Below are 22,595 nucleotides of genomic sequence, written 5' to 3' on the forward strand. Positions count from 1 at the left end.
GCCCTTTGCAGCCCAAGAGCTCCTAAAAATGCAAAACGGCACCTGCTTTGGAGGTTGAAATGGGCCCACTTACTCCTTGGGCCCCTGTGCGGCTGCACAGGTTGCGCCAATGATATGTCCGCCCCTGTATGTGAGTCAGTGTCTCCGGTATGTGAGGAAACTGTCACCACACGTACCGGAGTCACTGACGTGTGATACCGGCCTTAGTGTGTTTCTGCAGCAGAAATGCAGTAAAAACACATGTAATACACACATGACTTTATCAATAAAGCTTCATCAAAGCTAAGTGATAGGAAGTATCCAAAGCAATGTTGCTTTATTTAAAGCAACTTTATTTAGTTGCTTTTCTCGTACATGAAACATGACATGATTAGGCTCTTAGAATTCCTGATGCTAAACCCACTTGGTCCAGAAAGCCACTAATTAGACATCTAAGGGTATGTGTCCACCTTCAGGTTGGCCGGCGGTTTAGTCGGAGCGGAAAACCCGCTCCGAACTAAGCTCCGCTCCCTTGTGTGACGCAATGATGCTGGATGTGTTCATAGCACACATCCGGGATCATCGCACCCCACACATAGGGCCCTGTGCTATACCTTGCGTCGCCGCAGCGTCGCCGCAAGGTATACGGACATGCTGCGATCTGAAAAGACGCGCCGCATGTCCGGAGTCGCAGGGCCACCGGGTGCGTGCTACCACGCATAGTGGAGATGGGATTTCATTAAATCCCCTCAACTATGCTGTAACATCTGGACGCTGCGTCTCTATGCAGCGTCAAACACGCAGCGTTTCCTGCACGTTGAAACATACCCTTTGGCTGCCGTCACACTAGCAGTATTTGGTCAGTATTTTACATCAGTATTTGTAAGCCAAAACCAGGAGTGGAACAAATAGAGGAAAAGTATAATAGGAGCACATGCACCATTTCTGTATTTATCACTCACTACTGGTTTTGGCTTACAAATACTGATGTAAAATACTGACCAAATTCTGCTAGTGTGACGGGCTGACGGAAGTCTAAAAAGGAGTTTCCAGCCAATGTTTTTATCATTACATTTTGTAAAAGCTTGTCATATGCAACATATCTGTATTATAATCGCATGACACGACTAAATAAAAATACCTTTTGAGATAAAATAGAAACTTTATTTTTAATGTTAAATGTAATTTTAATGTATCTTCTTTCTACAGGACACAGTGCAATTTTCCAGACTGAAAGATCTGGTGTATTCCATATTCCATAAATCAGGAGCTTGTATTAAAATCTGTCAATTTATATGTCCCCACCCTACAATGAAAGAGAACAACAGATTAAAATATTACACCTCGCCTACACATTGCAGCAACAAAAAGCAACAGCAGCTGCAAGATCTGTCCAATGTGCACAGGCGGAGCCTAAGGCCACGTTCACACGTTCAGTATTTTACCTCAGTATTTGTAAGCCAAAACCAGGTGAGATACAATCAGAGGAAAAGTATATTAGAAACACGTCACCACTTCTGTATTTTTCTCCCACTTGTGGTTTTGGCTTATAAATACTGAGGTAAAATACTGACCAAAAACTGAGGTAAAATACTGACCAAAAACTGAACGTGTAAATGTGGCCATAAGCAAAGGATTTTGGGGCTTTTTAAGGTATGTTAACATGCAGCTGATATGATGCAGAAGGTTCTGCATGTAAAAATCCATTCTATTCAACTGAATATGGTTATTTCCTGAGTGACCAATCTTTGTATGGCCAAGTTCACACCACTATTTTCGGTTCAAGTACTGTCCATGAAAAAACTGACCTCATACGGACAGCAGTAGGACCAATGTTATTCAATTAGGCTTTCCGATGTGTGGATTTTATCTCATAGAGTGAATGTGTGGGTGAAAAGAAAACGCAGCATGCGCTAGTTTCTTTTGTGTGGAGGATGTCACCTATTCAAGTCTATAGGGGTGCAAAAAAAAATCAGATCCCAGTTTTATGGATACGTTGCAGTTCTTTAACATATTAAACTGCATTTTTTCTTGTACATTTTAATAATTGATGATATTTAAAAAAAAGAAGACATAAGGATTGCATATGGATAACTGCTGTGATGAAAATCGTCCGTTTTTTTCCTCAATGAAAACTGGACAATTTTTGATATGCTCTTGTGAACTTAGCATATGAGTTAGGAAGAACAGCTCTGCTCCTAAGGCCTCATTCAGACATCCATTCTTCACGTTTGGGTTACATTCGTGTTTTTCACTGATAGAACAACTACCAATTAAAGTCTATGAGTGATCACAAGTCCGAGTTTATTTGTGGCCTGATTGTGTGCAAAGAAAAAAAATTGGACTTTTCCATTTTTCATCTAAGTTACGACGAATCAAACTCACCCTGTCATATCAATGAGTTAATTAAAAAAAAAAACAATATAATTTACAGTTTAAGGATGGGTTCAGACAAGCCAAAAAATCATATGATTGTTCATCTGTATTGTCATCTGTCATCAAGTGCCTCTAACACCACCCGTGGCTGCAAACCAATTAAATGTCACAATCAATCACTCAGTCATTGACCCCGCCCATCTATGTGCCCGTCATCTGATCACAAGGCGCCGATGGATTGTCATGGAAGCCTGAGGTCTGCAGCAGACCCCAGTGAGAGTCATCGCGAAACTCATGTGAATGGCGTCCCGAGATTGAGATTTTGTGCTGAAGCCCTGCTGTGTAAAGTGTAAGCGATGGGACGATCGCAGCTTCAAATCTCCTAAAGGGACCATTAAATACAGTAAAAAGCTTAAAAAAAAGTTTTAAAAATATAAAAAAAACCACAAAGTTCAAATCAACCTCTTTTTGCACCATTAAACATAGCACAATTAAAATTTAATTTAAAAATACACATATTTGGTATTGCTGCATTCAGAATCTAGCGATCTAACAAGATATAAAATAAATTAATCTGATCGGTAGACGACGTAATGAGGAAAAAAAAAAATCAAAACTCCAGAATTACTTTTTTCAGTCGTCGCAAAATAAGGCTATGTGCACACGCTGCGGATTTTGAAGCTGTGGATCTACAGCAGTTTTCCATGAGTTTGAAGTACCATGTAAACCTATGGAAAACAAACTCCGCAGTGCACATGCATTCTTTGTGCGGATTCTGCAGCGGTTTACACCATTAATGTGTCACTTGCAGGGTTGCTTGCTATCATTTTGATAAAATCCCTGTTTTCTCTGCTTCAGATCTAGCAGCGCTCAAATGCTGAGCTCTGCATAACCCCGCCCACACCACTGATTGGCAGCTTTATATTGACAGGAAGCTGTTGATCAGTGGTGGGGGCGGGGTTACACAGCAGGACTACATGGCACCAGACACCTAGTCCTGTAGTGATAATCTCCTGCTGCTAAAACACAGATTTATCTACTTTTTAAAAAAAATATCAACACACAGTGTAGTAAATGACAAATCAGTGGAATCGGGCTCTCAGCTCTGCAATTTTTGCATGAACACAATTAGTATACTAATGTTTCTTGGTTACAAACAAGTAGAAACATTACAGACATAGGTCATACATAATTGGTTCCCCCAGAACCTGAACAAAATCTGTCACAAACATCTGCATTTCATAATATGATTGAGAACCATCTATTGCCATTGGAGTAGCTATAATGACAGTTCTAGAAAAGGTTTTTTTAGACACTCGGGAAAAAATTGTTGTACTGAAATAAATTTAAGGAAACTAAAACATTTTGGCTTTTGTTGTTCTGATGGTCATCAGCCTGCCATGAGTGTGACCCTGCTGGTAGGATAAAGATCATGAATGCTTTAATCCTGGAAACCCCTTCTAATTTGTATGTAAAAAATGTAAGATACGGTATATATTTTCCAGTTCACTTTCTTAATATTACTTTTGTGGATAAAATAAGGATAGCAAGCGCAGCAGAAAACAGCACTGGCAATAGCAACACCGATTCTTTCCATGCTTGGTATACTTTATTTGTAAACTGGAGCTAGAGAAGACATGAGGTATGGTGTGATGCTGAGAATATGAGAACTGTTCAGTGTGAAACAGGTAAAAGAGTCACAATTCTAGAAATCTCCACGGCCCTGAGTTCCGACCTTTCCATCCTTTGAAAACTGTTGGTCATCATTGTCTCCATATCGGCTCAAAGGAATGATTTTCATTGATGCTTTCTTCATGGAATACCAACGGCTGCGCCATGTTGCCCAAATGATGCCATTGTCGTAACCACCAGTAGTATCAGACTCGGAGTACGTGCCATCTGGAAGAAGTAAAAAAGGAAACAATTAAGTGATTTCTTTACCATCTAAGGCTACTTTCACACTAGCGTCGTACGACGCACGTCGTAATGCAAACGTCGTACGACGCATACTGTGAATGCGCAGCACAACGGGGGCAGCGGATGCAGTTTTTCAACGCATCCGCTGCCCCATTCTGAGCTGCGGGGTGGAGGGGGTGGAGTTCCGGCCGCGCATGCGCGGTCGAAAATGGCGGACACGACACACAAAAAAAGTTACATGCAACGTTTTTTGGTTTCGACGGTCCGACTCAACACGACGCAACCGTCGCACGACGGTTGCGACGTGTGGCAAAGCGTTGCAATGCGTCGCTAATGTTATTCTATGGAGAAAAAACGCATCCTGCAAGCGATTTTGCAGGATGCGTTTTTTTCTCCAAAACGACGCATTGCGACGTGTGTCGTACGACGCTAGTGTGAAAGTAGCCTAACATGATAGTCTTGGTTCATGTGACAACAGCCAAAGGTTTGTGAAGCCGCACCCTGAATCTGAAGCCAGCCATACTTTTGCCTTGTATTACTCAAAGGCACCATTCTAAACTGTTTCCCATTACTTATTCATGTCCATGTGACGTTATGTGGCATTTGTACAGATAAGAAAAAGAAAGTGTCAAGCAGTGACACTAATTAAGTATTTAAAGGGAACTCGTCATCAGGAAAAATACTATTAGGCTGGGGTCACACTGGAGACTTAAACGGACGAGTGCAATGTGTTACTTGCCTGCTCAGTACTTGCATGTGGCTGAACACTGTGGGGAGAAAATTAACTTTATTCCCCACCTGGCAGCATTCAGGTTTCAGTCACGAGGGAGGCGCCAGTTCAGTCACTACTCTGAGTACACAGGGCGGCGGCTGTAACCGCGCCGTGGCCCTGACTGACACTCGCTCTGCATTAGGACTGGCTGTCAGTGCTCCATATACTCAGAGTGGTGAGTGAACCCGTGCCAGGGCCACCCGCTGACTGAAACCGGAAGGGGTATAAAGTTAATTTTCTCCCTGCAGCATTCAACTACAGGCACATTAATAATGCTTTTAGCCTGAAGATTAACCACATATCTAAAGCTTAATAGTGTTTTTCCTGGTGGCAGGTTCCGTATAATGGGATGGGACCAGGGACTGTATAAAAATGTGATACAAGTAGGCAAAAACTTAATTTAATGCTAGGATATAGATGTATGAATCAATAACATATCACATCCATACTGAGACAATATATCTCTCAATGGCTGAAATGAATCCACAGCTGAATGAAGTTAAGATTTTGCTACTGACAAATGTATATGCCTAGGTTCACATACAAGACTGTTACCTGGATAATATTTGCCATTGAGGTGACCAGCATGACATCTGTTCATCCACCATCCAGATCCGTCTTGCTCAGCACAGTTTCCATCAAATCTGTCATTATCTTTGTCAAAAGTGCTGAACTGCATGCCATTATGAGAGGTGTAGAACTTGTCACTTGGATCATCTCCAAAATCAAAGCCATCAAATGCATCTCCAGCATCACCACCAAGGAAATACGCATATGTCAGCCGGTACTTATCCTTTTCAGCACCCAGTCTGAATGTGGAATAGTCTGCTACACTGTTTAGGATAAAGGAAGGGACATTTCAAGTTAAAGTACCACATTTAAATTGCTGATAAGACTTAAATTCTCCATTGACTCCAACAAATGATATACATTAAAAAAACATACTATAGTCTTCCAACAGTGCCAACAGCTATGTGGTTGTGTAAACCTATGTTCCCATGAGTAGTAGTTGATGCGTTTTTTTATGCGTTTACCTAACATAAAAAGAAAGCACAGTTGGGCATAAGATTTTTGCAAATCTCATTCAGTTGGCTGGAACTTTAAGATGCTGCCTTTTTTTGGGCTGCAAAAACATGCAGTGTCAAAAACTCATTATGGGGACTTAACCGTAGGGGAGAATCAAACGGCTCTATATCTCGAATGAGGATTGCAATAAAATGCTCGGACCGGCTGTCATCTCTCCCGTCAGGAGTGTGACAGCAGGCATTTTCATGTAGCTGTCATGCTTCTGTCGGGAGAGCAGATGGCCAGTCCGAGCATTGCGTTGCGATCCTTGTCTGAGTTACACGGCCGCGTGACTCTCCCTATAGGAAGATACATTTTTGATGCCAATTATGCATCGTGCCATGAGATCACATTTATTTCAGGATGTCACTTTGTGGAGTACATTTAAACTTTGGATTAATAAAACATCCAATTTTAAGGAAATAGCAGAGGACGTGTGCTAGATTTATTCTGATCATGTGTTATTTTGATGAATTTGGTGCATTTTGCATTCCATCTATTTAGGCTGATCTACTAGATCACAGCAAGATTGCCTTGCACAGGCATGTACTACAGAGGACATAGAATGAACTTTCAATCCAATATTGCGGCCAGCATGCAGCCAGCGGGTCAGTAAAGGGTGAATCAAACACCTGAAAACTCTGCCCATATGACCGAAAACCGGTCCCGCCAAATTCAGGTGACAGGTTCCCTAGTGTTGTGTGCCTCCGTGCGCCTCGCAATAAATCTTACTCCTTTCAGGGACTGAAGAAAGATTTATGGTGTAAGGTATGCTGTAGATCACCATTAACTAGTTGAGCGGGCGACGCAATACCTTGTACAGCCCCAGTCTCGCCTATTTTTTTGCGAGCTGGCGGATATTGGCGTGAAAACTCAAAAAGTTACCAAAAAACTCAACACAAAAATGTCGTGAACTTCAAAGTGTCTGGCGTCAATACTTGGATTTGAATCCTCTGAACAGACAAGTGCAGAAAACAAGCCTATACTTCACTTTTTGGAGTGTTACTATCAAATGTGCGAGTTTGGGCCTCATAGGTCATGATTTGCATTTTTCACCTCTTATGGCCGCTCCAGTCCTCTAGCTCTATCCTCAGAACATATGGAGTGGTACTTTGGGTGCTGAGTAGATGAATCTTTTCATTTCCAAGCCAATACTCTGTTGTATCAGTTGGTGACAAATATCCAAATCCTTCTTTATATTGGATCCAGTTCTTATTGAAGTCCACACTGCCATCAAGCCTCTGGGGAAAAAAAGGACATCAATCACTTTATATTACTGTATCTCCTGAAGATAAGTTCATACCATGCAGATTTGATGCAGTTTTTGTGTAAACAAGCATGGTACCAATGGTCAATTTTCTTACTGCATGTTGTTTAATAGGGTCTTTGCCACAATTCCACAGGTATTGCACATTGAGCAGCTGGGCCTATTAACCCTTTATCCACAATAAAGTAATAGTGTTAGGCCTCATTCAGAGATCCATTTTTCACATTCATGTTCTATCCATGTTTTTCACAAACAGTACACATACCCATTATAATCTATGAAGATTATATCTGCACCCATGTGCCCTGAAAATGCTTTGGAATTTTTACATATGGATTTTCTGTATCTAATGCAATTCTATAGGGAAAATCTGAATACAAAATTGCCACACTCCAAATTTTAAAAAACACTGCGTAAAAAAGAAGCACAGTGGGCACAAGATTTCTCTAAATCCCATCCACCTTGCTGAAACTGTAAGATGCTGCGTTTTTTATGTAGTGAAAATGCGCAGCGTCTAAAACTCACTGCAAACTCATCGCCTTATGCAGTCGACATCAACGACTAGCAATTAATCAGAGCTGCTGTTTAACCATTTAGATTCCACTGTCAATTAATTTAGGATTGTGGTTTAAAGCTAAAAAATGAGCTAAAAAATAAAATGAAAATTCTGCAATACACTTGTTCAAAAGAACAAAGATAAAAAAAAAATAAACATTTTAATCGTCTCTTCTCCTTGTTCAAAAATGAAAAACTAAAATAATAATATTTGAAATTGTCACATTGGTAAAAGTCCATACTATAAAAATATAGAATTCATTAATCCAAATGGAATGCTACGTAAAGAAAAAAATTACAACATCAGTGTTGCTGTTTTTCGGCTACCGATTCTTCCAAAAATGTAATGAAAAGCAATCAGAATGTCGTACGTACCACAAAATTACCATAAATAACTAAAAACAACAGCTTCCACACATAAAAAAAACACTCTCACAGCAGCTCCATCAGTAAACTAAAAAATAAAAGTCACGGTCTCAGGAAATCTGAGTGCAGTCTGAATTTTATGGAGTGACTGAACGGAGAAGATGGAAGAAAATTTTTTATTTTCTCCTCATCCGAGAAAATGGGATCACACTATGACCAAACGCTGATCACAGTGTTATTATCATAATCAGAGCGATTTACTAGCCTTTGCAGATTCAGACTGGTGTATTTCACAGTCCATATATTCACCATAATGTTCAACCAAGTATACAGCCAAAGGCCGCTTTCACACGTCAGTGGCTCCGGTACATGTGGTGACAGTTTCCTCACGTACCGGAGACACTGACTCACGTAGACACATTAAAATAAACGTGTCTCTGCAGATGTCAGCGAGTATTCACGGACTGTGTGTCCGTGTGCAAAACACGGAGACATGTCAGTGTTTGTGGGAGCGCACGGATCACACGGACCCATGAAAGTCAATAGGTCCATGTAAACACGTACCGCACACGGATGCCGTCTGTGTGCTGTCCGTGTGCTTTTTTAAAGTCATAGGGTTAAAATTGAAACAAATTGTTTCAATACACGGACAGACGGACAGCTCACGGATGATAAACACGGACACACGGATAGCACATGGATGGCCTACGTGCACACACGGACACACGGACACGGATAGCTCCGGGACCGTTCCTTCCAGTACCGAAAATATCTGGAATTGTGAGACTGGCCTTACATGTGTCCAAGAGTCTGGAAGTTCAGTTTGGAAGGACCACAGTCAGTCCGGGCATTGTGGTCTGAATACTGACTGTAAAATACACCCATTTGAGACTGGCCTAAGGCTACATTCACACATGTATTTCTATATACAGTACAAGTCTCATGAACTGGACAGAAGGATGTGTGTACAGATCACTGAAGCTCTGTGGGTCTGCGTTCTTTCCATGTAAAAAAAAAAAATGGACAGCACTAGTAGGTTTACAACGGATGTGTGAATGTAGCCTAAAATGGAGATGTTTCATGTCCTGTACCAGTCCTCTTTGCCGTTTTCACACAGTCAGCATTTATTACCTATCCACAACATAGATGACAATTGCTGATCACCTTGGCCCCATCTATACAACCCCTACCTATAACTAGAATAGGCGTCCTAAGGTCTTAATTCCTTCTCAATGGAAAAGCCAGAGCTCACATCACATTTGACTCCATGTTTGAGACTCTGTCAGGGCTTCTGTCTAAGGCCGAGGTCACACTTGCGAGTTCAATGCAAAAAACTCGCATGAGTTTCTCGCCTCAATCCCCGACACAGCCACTGGCACTCATATATTTATACATTAAAATAAGATCACCCCTTAGCCTTCGTTTTTCCAAACTAAATAGCCCCAAGTGTAATAACCTATCTTGGTATTGCAGACCCCCCAGTCCTCTAATAACCTTGGTTGCTCTTCTCTGCACCCACTGTAGTTCAGCTATGTCTTTCTTATACACCGGAGACCAGAACTGTGCACAGTATTCTAAGTGTGGTCGAACTAGTGACTTGTATAGAGGTAAAATTATATTCTCCTCAAGAGCATCTATGCCTCTTTTAATGCATCCCATTATTTTATTTGCCTTTGTAGCAGCTGCCTGACACTGGCCACTGAATATGAGTTTGTCATCCACCCATACACCCAGGTCTTTTTCATTGACGGTTTTGCCCAGAGTTTTAGAATTAAGCACATAGTTATACATCTTATTACTTCTACCCAAGTGCATGACCTTACATTTGTCGCAATTAACGCCATGCAACGGGTCCGTTAGCGCACCCATTGATGGCAATGTGATTATGATCTCTAGCGCATCGCTAGCGCATGCCATTTTCGGCACGCGCTAGTGATGTGCCATTATTTTCGGACGGACCTCGGACGCTGCTTGCAGCGTCCGAGGTCCGTTCCTCGCTAGCGCAGATCGGGTATCTGCGCTAGCGGGATCGGCAAACGCGATCCCTCAAGAGACATTGCATTAGCGCAATCCGCTAGCGCTGTGCGCTAAACGGATTGCTCTAACGCAATGTGAACCTAGCCTTAGGGCACAAGTAGATCTCAGACAGATCACGGACTGCAGTGCACAGACTGGCTGCAGGTCTCCTAACAGCTTCATATATTTTTATGACATACTCAGGTTAGGAGATCCGCAGCCAGTCCATGCATTGAGGTCTATAATCAGACCGAGATCCATGAACGGTGCCTACAGCGTTGTACTACCTTTACAGAAGTTTACCATACACCCAAGGCCAGAGTTAGGCTGCGTGTCCACGTTCAGGATGGCCGGTGGTATCGTCGGAGCGGCTTTGCCGCTCTGCGCTAAGCCCCGCCCCCTTTCTGGGACGCGATGATGCCGGATGTGTTCACAGCACACATCCGGGATCATCGCTCTCCACCATAGCGCCCTGTGCTATATCTTGCGGCGACGCAGCGTTGCCGCAAGATATACGGACATGCTGCGATCTGAAAAGACGCGCCGCATGTCCGGAGTCGCAGGGCCGCCGCGTGCGTGTTACCACGCATAGTGGAGACGGGATTTCATTAAATCCCCTCCACTATGCTGTAACATCTGGACGCTGCGTGTCTGACGCTGCGGCTCTATGCAGCGTCAGACACGCAGCGTTTCCTGCACATGGAAACAGACCCTTAGGGGCACGCAGACCAGGCAGCTGCCTAGGGCCCACAATCCTCCAGGGGCCATCAGCCAGTGGCCACTATGGGGTCCATAAGAAGGGCCCGGTGTTGCCCCCCGCATTGCGCATTCAACTTATTGGCATCATAGATGAAGACATAGTTGAAAACAGTGATGGAGGAGAGCACGTCAGATTAGTGTAAGTTCACACAGGGCGTGCTAATGTCCTTGGATTTTCAGCAGCAAAAACGCAGCAAATAATGATATGTGCGTTTTTGCTGTGTGTTTTTCAACACCCATTCAAGTCAATGGGTGAAAAAACGCAGCAAAAACGCTGAAAGAAGTGACATGCTCTATGTCAAAAAAACACAGCAAAGCACAAAATACTGATCAAACAAAAAAACAATGTGTGTGCATGAAATTTCTGAAATCTCATAGGCTTTGCTGGTACTGTAAAAAGCAGCTGAAAGTTAGCATAAAAAAGCAGCAAAAATACGCAGCAACAACGTTCTGTATGAACTTACCCTCACTCTGAAGGGGGTAGCAATATACTCTGAGGGGGCTGCATTATACTCTATGATGGCATTACATTATACTGTGTGTTGGGGACTGCAGTATACTCTGAGAGGGGCTCTGAGTATACTGAGGGGGGCTGCATTATACTCTATGAGGGGGGCTGCAGTATATTATATGGGGGGCTGCAGTATAATCTATGAGGGGGTCTGCACTATACTCTATGGGGGGGTCCAGTATATTGTATGAGGGGGCTGCATTATACTCTATCAAGAACCATGGGAAGTGCATTATACTATATGGGACCTGCATTATACTATATCAAGGACTCGGGAACTCGGGAACTCAGCGCATGTAAATACAACCAAAATGTTTCTGTGTGATGGTGCAATATGTCAGCATTTGAGGTCCCACTTTAAATTTTTTGCCCAGGGCCCTACTTTGTCTAAAACTGGCCCTGCATACACCATATCTGGGTAACAGAGACCCACTAAAGACTGACACAATGTCAGGAGTCCCTCTGGTGCGCCACTTTATGATTCCAGATTATTTTCACTCACCCTTTGTAGAACGGTCCACGCAGCGCCAGACGGCTGAATTTCACAATAAACCAGGAACTGCTGCTTGGCTTTTAGAGGCTTCACATAGTAGAGACCGCTGGTCCGTGCTCCCTTATTTGCAACTTCTTGACAATCTGAAATGAAAAAAAAAAAACGTTCCTTATCGATCCTGCTCTCATATTAGGAATGGCTAAAATTGGAGGAGTAGTAGATGGTTCCGTATTTTCTCCCATTAAACCATACCTTTTCCTGTGAACTCCTGTATTTCCACAGTATCTTTGCATGGTTGTTGGCACTGGTTCTCCAGAACTGATATCTTCTGCTTCAGCAGGGTAATCTTCTGTGAGTTTGAGTTGAGTATTTCTTGTAGTTCTCTATATAAAATGCACAAAATAACTTGTTTGTAATCAACTAAACAGAAGATCCTGATTGAAGCATACGGTATTTTGTTTTGTGAAATAAGTCAGTAGTGGGATTAATGCTTTTTCCATACTGAATGAGTAGATGGAATAATTATAGCATATTCTAGAAAACCATAACCAGATAAGTGTCTGGCTTTACTTTTATAAGAGTAGCAATCTGGCATTGTGCAGTTTCCTTATGTATGAAGCTTCTTCTCCCATTATCCACACAGTTCCCTATTGCCTTACTCATTCACTTCCAGACTCTAAAGAACTATTAATTCTACATTTAAATTACTTACTGTATGATCCTCTCATTTTCTGTAATTGTCCTTTCATATCTTGTAATCTCATCCAGCATAGTTCTGGATTTCTGTGTAGGATCTTTCATCCCTATATATTTTAGTAAAGATATATGAAAATAAATACCATGGGTATAAAAATGGCCACATATGTCCGCAAGGACCACAAACGCTTAAAACAGATATACTCGTATCACCATATGTCAGATCTCTGAGACTTGATGAAGCTGGTATATTTACTTTGAAAATGTATGCAAGAATAACTGTACAATCCTTTACGAAACTTTTCCTTGCCTATTATTAAATGAACGTTTTAAGAGTTCAACTAGGGCTGGATTCCTAAAGATTCCTAGAATTATAAAGCTAACGTAGCGTGATTTTTTTAAACTAAGTACGCCGGCCTCATCAGGTCCGAGAGATGTGCTTAATTGCGAAATCTGGTGCCGAAAGCCGCGTTCCTTACCTTGAGGAGCTGCTTGGGGCTTTGTCCCTACTTGCTGCATGTCAGTCACTATCACGGTAGTTGTCGTCGTGTCATTTCTAATTTGATTTAGAAGCCCTTCGAAATACTGCAGATCGGTGTCTACTTCTGTGTAGTATGTGTTTAGAAAGTCTGAGACTCCGCATGTCGTTGGACAGTACTCCCCCTAGGAGCAGACAATAATGAAGTCCTTAAAAAGGTCCTTAAAGACACCACAGATCAACAAGGGATCCTTAATTACAATGTACTTACAAATCGGTCATCTAGGATGCAGCAGTTATCTGTGTTTGGTACCAGGCTCTGCAAAAAGAAATACATAGGTATCGTGGTAAATTCTTTTTAGTAGTATTCTAAGAATGCATTTGCATAACTCCGCTGCTATCCATATACACTAATAACATATCTAATAAGATAGAATGCTCAATGGATATATCCTGATTTGTACTCACAGAATAAGTGCTGGAGAAGAGGAGTATGGACTGGAGGAATAGCACACCCTGGTGGTACAATCGTGTCATTGCAGCAGGCCCTCTTTCTCCTGTACCTGCTTAGCTGGATAGTTCACAAATGAAGTGGAGCTTGCAGGTCACTGCAGTTTTATGTGCTGCCCCTGCCTGACAGAAACCATGCAAACAGGAACAATGATTTGTCCAGAGGTCAGATAAAAGGTCAGGAGGGAGGACCTCAGAAGAGAACATGAGTCAATTTGTCTTTGGAGACAATTATTAAACAACTTTTCTTTTTTTTTTTTAGTAATTGTGGGTTGTGCTGGTTGCTCAATGAGATGATTTCCAGTAATGTGCTTTAAACAACCAGGATCCACCATTGTGCTATAATAAAAAGACTGGAATTTAAGCCTTAAGCATTGCTATGTGGAAATCCCATTACCGGCTCCGTGTTCACTGTGTGTACATCACCTACATACAGTTATATTATTATTATTTATTATTATAGCGCCATTTATTCCATGGCGCCTTACATGTGAGGAGGGGTATACATAATAAAAACAAGTACAATAATCTTAAACAATACAAGTCACGACTGGTACAGGAGGAGAGAGGACCCTGCCCGCGAGGGCTCACAATCTACGGGACATGTTAGGGTACGGGCACACACAGTTTTATAGGAGAGGCCAAAAGCGAAAAAGATTATAATGAAATGCACCTTTGTTGGTGAGTTTTTGGAGGAGTTTTTCCCCAAAACATTTTTTTGCCGCCTTTTGACTGGACAATTCCTAGTTTAGATAATTTGCAGTCAGGATGAGACATGCACTTTCTCACACCACGCATTTTTCAAAGCCTGAAGTGGAAGAAAACCATCAAATACATGCAACCCAAAGTGGTGTTACAATAGAAGTGACTTATGGCCCTTTCACTCTGTGTCCTTCACCACGTTCAGTGGCTCCGTGGGAGCTGACATCCAGATGCCCATATACGCCTAGTGGAGGCGGACAGTCAGACGTAGTGGACTGCATCTGAGTGTGCGCCTTGCGTAAATGTATAGGCCTGAAAATGATGCACGACAGAGCACATGTTGACCCCGTCGGCACCATTGTAGTCAATGACCCCATCAACGCATACGCCTGAATCCCGTTGTGCGAGGGGTTCGGACAGAAGCCCTGACGGGACAAAGCAACCTTAGGAGAATCTTTCAAGTATATTTTAAATGATTTTTCAGCCTTCTTTAGGGGTGGACTTACTCCAAAAGGCTCCTCAAAAATCTCTGAGTGCACATAGGCAGCAAAGTAAAGATGTGAGCAGTCTTGACAATTATGCCAACTATGATGGTAGACGATTGAGTCTGAGAAACTCCAAAATGGCAAGCCTTGTGAAGGGACAGCAGGGTGCTTCCATATACATCAATTAGTGTCTACAAAAAGGGGTTAGAGAAGCGACAACCAGTGATCGATGGGTGGTAAAGACTGATTAATACACATGAGGAGCAAAGCATAAACCGTCTCTTCCGATCCCATAAAAGAACTATATGAGCACAAAGTATTGCAAAAGTTATTGTTGGCTATGATAGAAAGGTGTAAGAACACGCAGTGTATCACATCTTATGTGTATGTGGTGGCACAGCTAAAGACCAGCCAGTGTGCCCACCCTGACCACCGTCCACTGCCGAGAGGGCCTAAAATAGACACGTGGGCACCTAGACTGGACCAACAAGGAAAAGGTTCTCTGGACCAGATGTGTCACTTACCTGGCAGAATGATTACACCAGGTTGCACTATTGGAAGAATGCATGAAAGCAGAGGAAACTACCTACTTGGCAATAAAAACTTTTTTCATTGACTTGTGTACTATCATACCTATCATACTCACATGAACAGTATATTGTGGTTAATAGGGTTAAAGATTTCGAACATTTAGAGCAGCTGTTATTTTGTAATACAGATATTATACTATTCTCTTCAAGGTTTACTAACTATGTTACTATCAATTATTAGGTTCTGTAGAAGGACGTAGATCTGGGGATTTATTATGATGGAATATAGGCTGAACTGGATGGACAAATGTCTTTTTTCGGCCTTACTAACTATGTTACTATGTTACTATGTTGTTCTTATGCACCAATATAGGTAAATAAGACATTATTGCATCTCCCATTGTCTCCAATTTTATACAAAAAAAATTATCTTTTAGATTTCTAATGATTCCATGGAAAAAGCAATCTGCAGCTCACCAGAACACGTGTGCATGGATTTGTCCAAGCAGACAATAATGGCTCCACACAGAAAAAATGCGGTCCAGCACTTCGTCATGGAAACTTTAAAACATTTTAGCTTTCATTCATGAGAATCAGATATAATCCATGTAAACTCAGGCATTATTGATGATGCATTTTAAAGAGAAAAGTCTCTTCTTAATCATACCTATGGTTAATAACAGATTTTTCCATTCAAAATGCATCATGCTTTATGAAATGGTATATGTACAGAGCAATATTTCCCAACAGAGCCTGGTAAGGTGGCACACATTTTTCGGCTCTTTTGTACAAAGTCAATTGGAACTTTTTGTGCCACTGTACATGTTCCTGCACACAATTCAGCTGTCTACACGAAGCCTAAAGATTCACTAACATACCAAATCAAAAAGTCTTAGCATCTTCCAGATCAAGTTGTTTGACATTAGACTCTGAAAGTCACTTCGGCCTAAAGATATAGAACAGATATAGTGAAATGTACAAGAGAGATGGCCGATTAACATAGATACTGCGTTTTTAAAAGTCATTGAAGAGATATCTTGATTGTCTGAAAATGTATTAGTAATGCCCTAGTTACCATCATACTGCTGTAGTATGGCATCCATGTCATTTTCCTTGTGCCCAGCACCTCTAACCAAAACTCAGTTGACCTAGAACCACATGCAAAACTTCAGAAGCTTTTAGTGATAAGTTGTGTTCCCTATGGGAATTTCAAAAAACTGATTGCTAAATCCAAACATAGACAAAGTGTGAACAGGTGCTGAACCTAGAGTCACCAACTCGTATACAGTCAAATAAATAAGGCAGCACACTGCGGCGCCAAAACATGCAAACATGAAAATTGAATTGCATTACTGCACTAAAAGTATGAAAAAATTAGAGCGTTTAGCGCATAAATTTGCCAATTCATGTGTACCTGGTAGCCACATTAAGGCATCTCACATGAAGACGTTTATTCTCAACGAGGAAAGGAAAGTCTAGGACCAGGTACACGTGAATTGGCTAATTTATGCGCTAAACGCTCTCATTTTTTCATATTTCTGGTGCAGTAATGCAGTCCAATTTTCATGTTTCATATTTGCATGTTATGGAGCCGCAGTGTGCTGCCTTATGTGTTCCCTATGGGATGCTGCCACCAGCCAGATATTTGTCTTGTACAGGGACAGCTACTTCTTGTTACTGTTGGTTCTAGCTCACAGAGAGGTATCAAAAGGAACACATCATATGTTTTTATATTGCATAGTGCCTATCATTAATATATCTGCGGTCTATCAAAGGTGGACAATGTTCTAAAAATCACTACAGTGCCATCTTACAATGTTTGAATCTGGCATTTATGCTTAGGCCTGTGTGGCACTCCTGTGATGTTGGTGCTAAAGTAGGATTCCACTCCACAAGCAAGATAACCTACAGACTTGGCACTCCAAAATGTGACAGCGGTGGGTATGGACCAACTGCGCAATGGGCCTGGCTTACCCTGGAGGTTATGAATAATTGACTACCCAGTTTTCACTAGAGTCTCTGATGGTAAGGACAGGTTTGGGCCATAGGAAGTCACCAGGCACCACTCACGGATCAAGGCAGGAATGAGGAGCACAGGAGGCTAAGACAGAAGCATAAACATGCTGTCTATAGTTGAAATAAGCAGCACATGTTCAGGATACATAACCGAGGTCAGAAGTGAAGAGATCAGACAAGACAAGAAGGCAAGCTGGGTCGGTAGCAGGATAAATGGAGCAAACCAGCACCTTGCTACAATAAAAATTACTACCTGCAACAGAAACTAAGCTTGGGCAAGGTGTGAAGGGAGGCGCTGCCAAGGGCTGGTGTTAGGGGGCAGGCAGATCAGGCAGCTGCCTAGGGCCTCCACTCCTCCAGGGGCCCCCAACCAGTGGCAGCTGCTATGGGGCCTGGCACCACCCTTCCGCATCGCACATTCAACTTATTGGCATGATAGATGCCAATACAGTTGAAAGCAGTCATGGACGAGAGAGCGTCAGATGACGCTCCCTCCCCCATCATTCCCTCTGTGCCAGCAGTGGAGCTGATGAGATATGTTGCAGAGCCTGCAGCAGCAGGGGAACAGCAAGAGGTAAGTATTGTGTGTGTACTGTGTGCTGCACTATGCTTTCTGTGGGGGCTGCATTATACTATGTGTGTTGGGGCTGCATGATACTATGTGTGGAGTGGGCTGCATTAAACTGTGTGTGGGTGGTGCTGCATTATACTGTGTGTGGGGTGCTGCACTATACTGTGTGTGTGGGGATTGGACTATACTGTGTGTGGGGGCTGCATTATACTGTGTGTGGGGGGCTGCACTATACTGAGCATGTGGGGGGCTGCATTATACTGTGTGGGGGCTGCACTATACTGTGTGGGGGGCTGCACTATACTGTGTGTGCGGGGCTGCACTATACTGTGAGTGGGGGGCTGCATTATACTGTTTGGGGGGTTGCATTGTACTGTGACTGCGTGTGGGGGGCTGCATTATACTGTGTGTTGGAGCTGCACTATACTGTATGTGTGTGTGTGTGTGTAGTGGGCAGCATTATAGTGGGCTGCATTGTTTCCATGGTGCTGTACATGAGAAGGGGTTACATCAAACTACAAATATCACTTACAGTAAACAAAATAACAATGATAGACTGGTACAGAGGGGAGTGGGCCCTGGCTTTGAGGACTTACAGTTTACAGGATTATGGGGAAGGAGACAGTAGGTTGGGGGTTGCAGTAACTCCAAAGGTGTTGAGGTGGCAGCGGGGTCATTGCAAGTTGTAAGCTTTTTTGAAGAGATGGGTTTTCCGTCTGAAGGATCCAAATGTGGTGGATAATCGGACGTGTTGGGGCACAGAATTCCAGAGGATGGGGAATATTGCCTAACAAACAGGCAATCCCCACATGTATTCAAGCTGTCTAACAGCCGCAAATCATGCAGCTGTGTCGATATAAACTAAATCTCCAAGCACGCCGAAATACTCAGAGACCACCCAAGCATGCTTTGAGAAACTCGAGTAACGAGCATACTCGCTCATCACTACTTGGGAGGACCGGAGATTAGTTCGGAAATATAAGGAGAAAGGTTATGGATGGCTTTGTAGGCCATTATACTCTAATTTTATACTCTATGAAGGGGTAGCATTATACTGTGTGTGTGGGGCTGCAGTATACTCTATGAGGAGGGCTGCAGTATACTATGAGCAGGACTGCAGTATACTCTGAGGGGGGGCTACAGTATACTCTGGGGTGCTGCAGTATACTCTGAGGGGTGCTGCAGTATACTTTGAGGGGGGCTACAGTATACTCTAAGGGGGATGCACTATACTCTATCAAGGACCATCGGACGTGCATTACACTATATGTACTATATGGGACCTGCATTATCGAGTATAATATCGAGGCCTATCTGTCCCCATCATTCTTCGTCAACCGGTGTAAAAAATCTCAGGAACAATCATTGAATGACTTCAATATTGTCAATCACGCTCGTTTAACAGCCTGAACTCAGCGCATGTAAATACAACCTAAATGTTTCTGTGTGATGGTGAAATATGTGAGCATTTAAACTTTAGACTTTTGCCCAGGGCACCACTTTGTCTAAAACTGGCCCTAGAGCGGCCTAATATACTATCTGCTGGCAAGGGATAGGCCAGGGAAGCTAATTACTACAGGAACCAGAGGTTTTAAGGGTATGTTCCCACGGTCAGTAAAAACTGTGGGTTGGACGCTGTGTACATCTGCAGCGTCCAACCCACAGCGGCCAGATGTTACAGCATAGTGGATGGGATTTCAAGAATCCCATCTCCACTATGCATTCAGGGACGCCCCTGGCATCACTGCATAAACGGACAGGTGGCGCTTCTTTCCAGACCACAACATGTCTATTTACGATGCGGAGATGCTCAGTCTCTGCAGCGTTAATTTCCCATAGACTATCATTACATGCGGTAAAACCGCATTATCTTTATAGTCACATGCGCATGAAGTGCAGGAATGCAGCTTACTACACATGTGAAATAATTTAAATAATGTCTTACCTTGTGACACAGCCGGAAGTTCTCGTGATGAGCTCAGCTGATCGTGAGAACTGCTGTGCACGTGACCGCCAGGGTTATCTCTAGTCACTTGCCTAGTTCTCACAGTCAGCTGATCGTGAGAACTGCAGTGCAGGTGACCGCCGGAGACCGAGTTATTTCCAGTGGTCTTCTACAAGATCCGTTGTGTCTGGATGTCAAGCTGGATGGTGACATATGCCACCTGGATGCTGGCATATTCCATATTGGTGTAATGGGCAATGCAGTAAGTATGGTTTAATTAAGAATATTAAAGGAGTGTGTGTGATTATTTCAATTAAAAGATTTTACTCTGGCTGTGTCTTTATTTACCACATAACTATAGGATTAGTAATGGAGAGGTGTCTCATAGACACCTCTCCATTGCTAAGCCATGGGCTTGATGTCACCGGACAATACAAAGGTGATATCAACCCCACAAATATTACCCCACTTGCCATCGCTACAGGGCAAGTAGAAAGAGCCGGGTAAAGTGCCACAATTAGCGCGTCTTTGGGTGCGCCAATTGTGGGGCCGATGCAGGCTGCTATTTTTAAGCTGGTGAGGGCCAAAATCCATGGGCCTTGCAAGCCTTAGAATACCGGGCCGCAGCTGTCTGCTTTTTCCTTGGCTGGTTAACAAAAATAGGGGGACCCCACGCTTTTTTTTTAGGGGATCCCACTATTTTTGCTAACCATCCAAGGTAAGCAGACTGCTGTGGCCTGGTATTATCAGGCAGGTAAGGTTCATGGATAATGGATCCTTACCAGCCTGAAATACCAGACCCAGTAGTCTGCTTTACTCTGGTTGGTTAACATATATAGGGGGCCCCACGCCATTTTTTTAAAATTATTATTTATTTATTAAAAAGGAGGGGACCTCTCTATGCTTTCCTCCAATTTCTGTGTCATGTACAACCAGCTGTGTCACAGATTCACCATTATGTAAATTAGTACACATGCGTAGTAAGCTGCGTTCCCACACTTAATGCGCATGTGACTAAGAAGATAATGCGGTTTTACCGCATCTAACGAAAGTGTATGGGTAATTTACGCAGTGGAGAAGGAGTGTTTCCACTACATAACTTGACATGCTGCGGTCTGCAAAGATGCGCCACATGTCCGTCTCTGCGGGTGAGCCGCGGGCATTGGTGCACACATAGTGGGCATGAGATTTCTTGAAATCCCATCCACTATGCTGTAACATCTGTCCGCTGCGGATGTACGCACCGTCCAACCCGCAGCTTTCACTGAGAACATACCCTAATATATCAGTAAACAGGAAATTACTTTTTTGTTTTTTTTTTCTTTCCCAGAAGCCAACTTTCAGTTAGCTTTATTTCAAGTGACAAAAAAATGTATGCAATGAAGCCCATTGTGCATAAATTATTTAGCCTTTTTTATGAGGTTTGTATGTGCAGACAATTACTCTTCAATACTAAGTAATACCTTATGTACTATTTACACTTTTCTGTGATCCATATATCCCTTTATTTTTGTATCAGTGTATACAGGTATACCCACCTTCTGTCTCACCAGTGGTTTCTAGCTTTTTATATATATATATTTTTAACTTTTTTCTAATTAATTATTTTTTTTTTCGGATTTTCGACCTTTTTACCTTTTCTGCTCTTCTCTGGAGCTGATGTAGGTGTCGGAAGAATATCAGTCTTTTTCACTGACACCGGACTGCTGTGGTTTCTGATGTTAGAACGTGGATTCTCATACTTCAGAGAAGATGAAACAGGGCCGCTGGATTCTCCGTCAGAAATGCTTGGGTCAGTCTTACTCTCTGCAATATCCTTAATAAACTCACAGAAGTGGGAAAATGGAGGAAAAGAGACTTGGTTGGCGTTTTTGTATCTTTAACAAATTGGGGCCCACCTTTCATGTATATTGTATGGTTACTTAGGGACTATTGAATTTACCTCACAAGCAGTGTCCAGGTAGCTGAGGCCAGGTAGATGTGTGTATGCCTTGGCCAGCTGAAGCTCTAACAGTAGGTTGATGAGCTCTTGGAATTTTAAACTGTGCTTATTGGATATTTTGGAAAATCCTGTAGTTGCTTGAACAGTGAATTTTTTATGGCTTCAGGATTACCATAGTGTTGTTCTCGTCTCCCCATGTAGCCATGAGACCAGCTACTGGATTACTTATGTGCACAGATCTGTGGAATGTAGCACAAGCCACCTGATTAGTGATGGGCGAGCACTAAAATGCTCAGGTGCTCGTTGCTCAGGTCGACCAGATTGGAATGCTCGGGTGGTCGACCTGAGCAACGAGCCCAATGTAAGTCTAAGGGAAACTCGAGCATTTATCCGGTGCCCCCCACCAGCGGTCTGCAGAGAGACTAGAAATTGCGGAAATCGATGGGAACAGTGCTCAAATGACATGGGAATAGCACGGGGAAGACCCCTGGAAGCATTACTGACTCCCAGGTCACTGCTGTGAACAATGTTGTCAGAGTCCACTTTTACAGACTCACAATAAAACATACAAAAACAAAATCAAAATGGATTTTCCTGGGAAATATGTTAAGGAACATCCTTTCCAGGGTAATGACTTGTATATA

General features: G+C 42.7%; 1 protein-coding gene across 2 annotated transcripts; it reads right to left on the reverse strand.

The window, feature by feature from the left end:
• Window positions 1-322: 322 nt before the first annotated feature.
• On the reverse strand, window positions 323-13,913 carry FGG (fibrinogen gamma chain). 2 transcript variants are annotated; one of them, XM_069745756.1, is made up of 10 exons: window positions 13,719-13,913; window positions 13,522-13,569; window positions 13,252-13,435; window positions 12,789-12,879; window positions 12,329-12,459; window positions 12,086-12,219; window positions 7,166-7,350; window positions 5,600-5,877; window positions 4,091-4,254; window positions 323-1,285 (listed from the first exon to the last, which is right to left on the reverse strand). In XM_069745756.1, exons 1-10 carry the CDS (start codon window positions 13,785-13,787, stop codon window positions 1,271-1,273), a joined length of 1,299 nt encoding a protein of 432 aa, XP_069601857.1. In that variant the 5' UTR covers window positions 13,788-13,913; the 3' UTR covers window positions 323-1,270. The 2 variants fall into 2 exon arrangements, with proteins under 2 accessions (XP_069601857.1, XP_069601856.1); XM_069745755.1 differs by lacking the exon at window positions 323-1,285 and having other exon boundaries at window positions 2,826-4,254.
• Between the last annotated feature and the right edge of the window lie 8,682 nt (window positions 13,914-22,595).

This window comes from Ranitomeya imitator, chromosome 1 (assembly GCF_032444005.1).
Source record: "Ranitomeya imitator isolate aRanImi1 chromosome 1, aRanImi1.pri, whole genome shotgun sequence".
Lineage (NCBI taxonomy): Eukaryota > Metazoa > Chordata > Amphibia > Anura > Dendrobatidae > Ranitomeya > Ranitomeya imitator.

Coding starts and splice junctions, on each gene's coding strand:
- FGG (XM_069745755.1), bottom strand. CDS start 13,787: ATGACACGATTGTACCACCAGGGTGTGCTATTCCTCCAGTCCATACTC. Junction 13,570..13,718: donor TCTTCTCCAGCACTTATTCT/GTGAGTACAAAT, acceptor TTCTTTTTGCAG/AGCCTGGTACCAAACACAGA. Junction 5,878..7,165: donor GACTGGAGCGGCCATAAGAG/GTGAAAAATGCA, acceptor TATCCTAAACAG/TGTAGCAGACTATTCCACAT.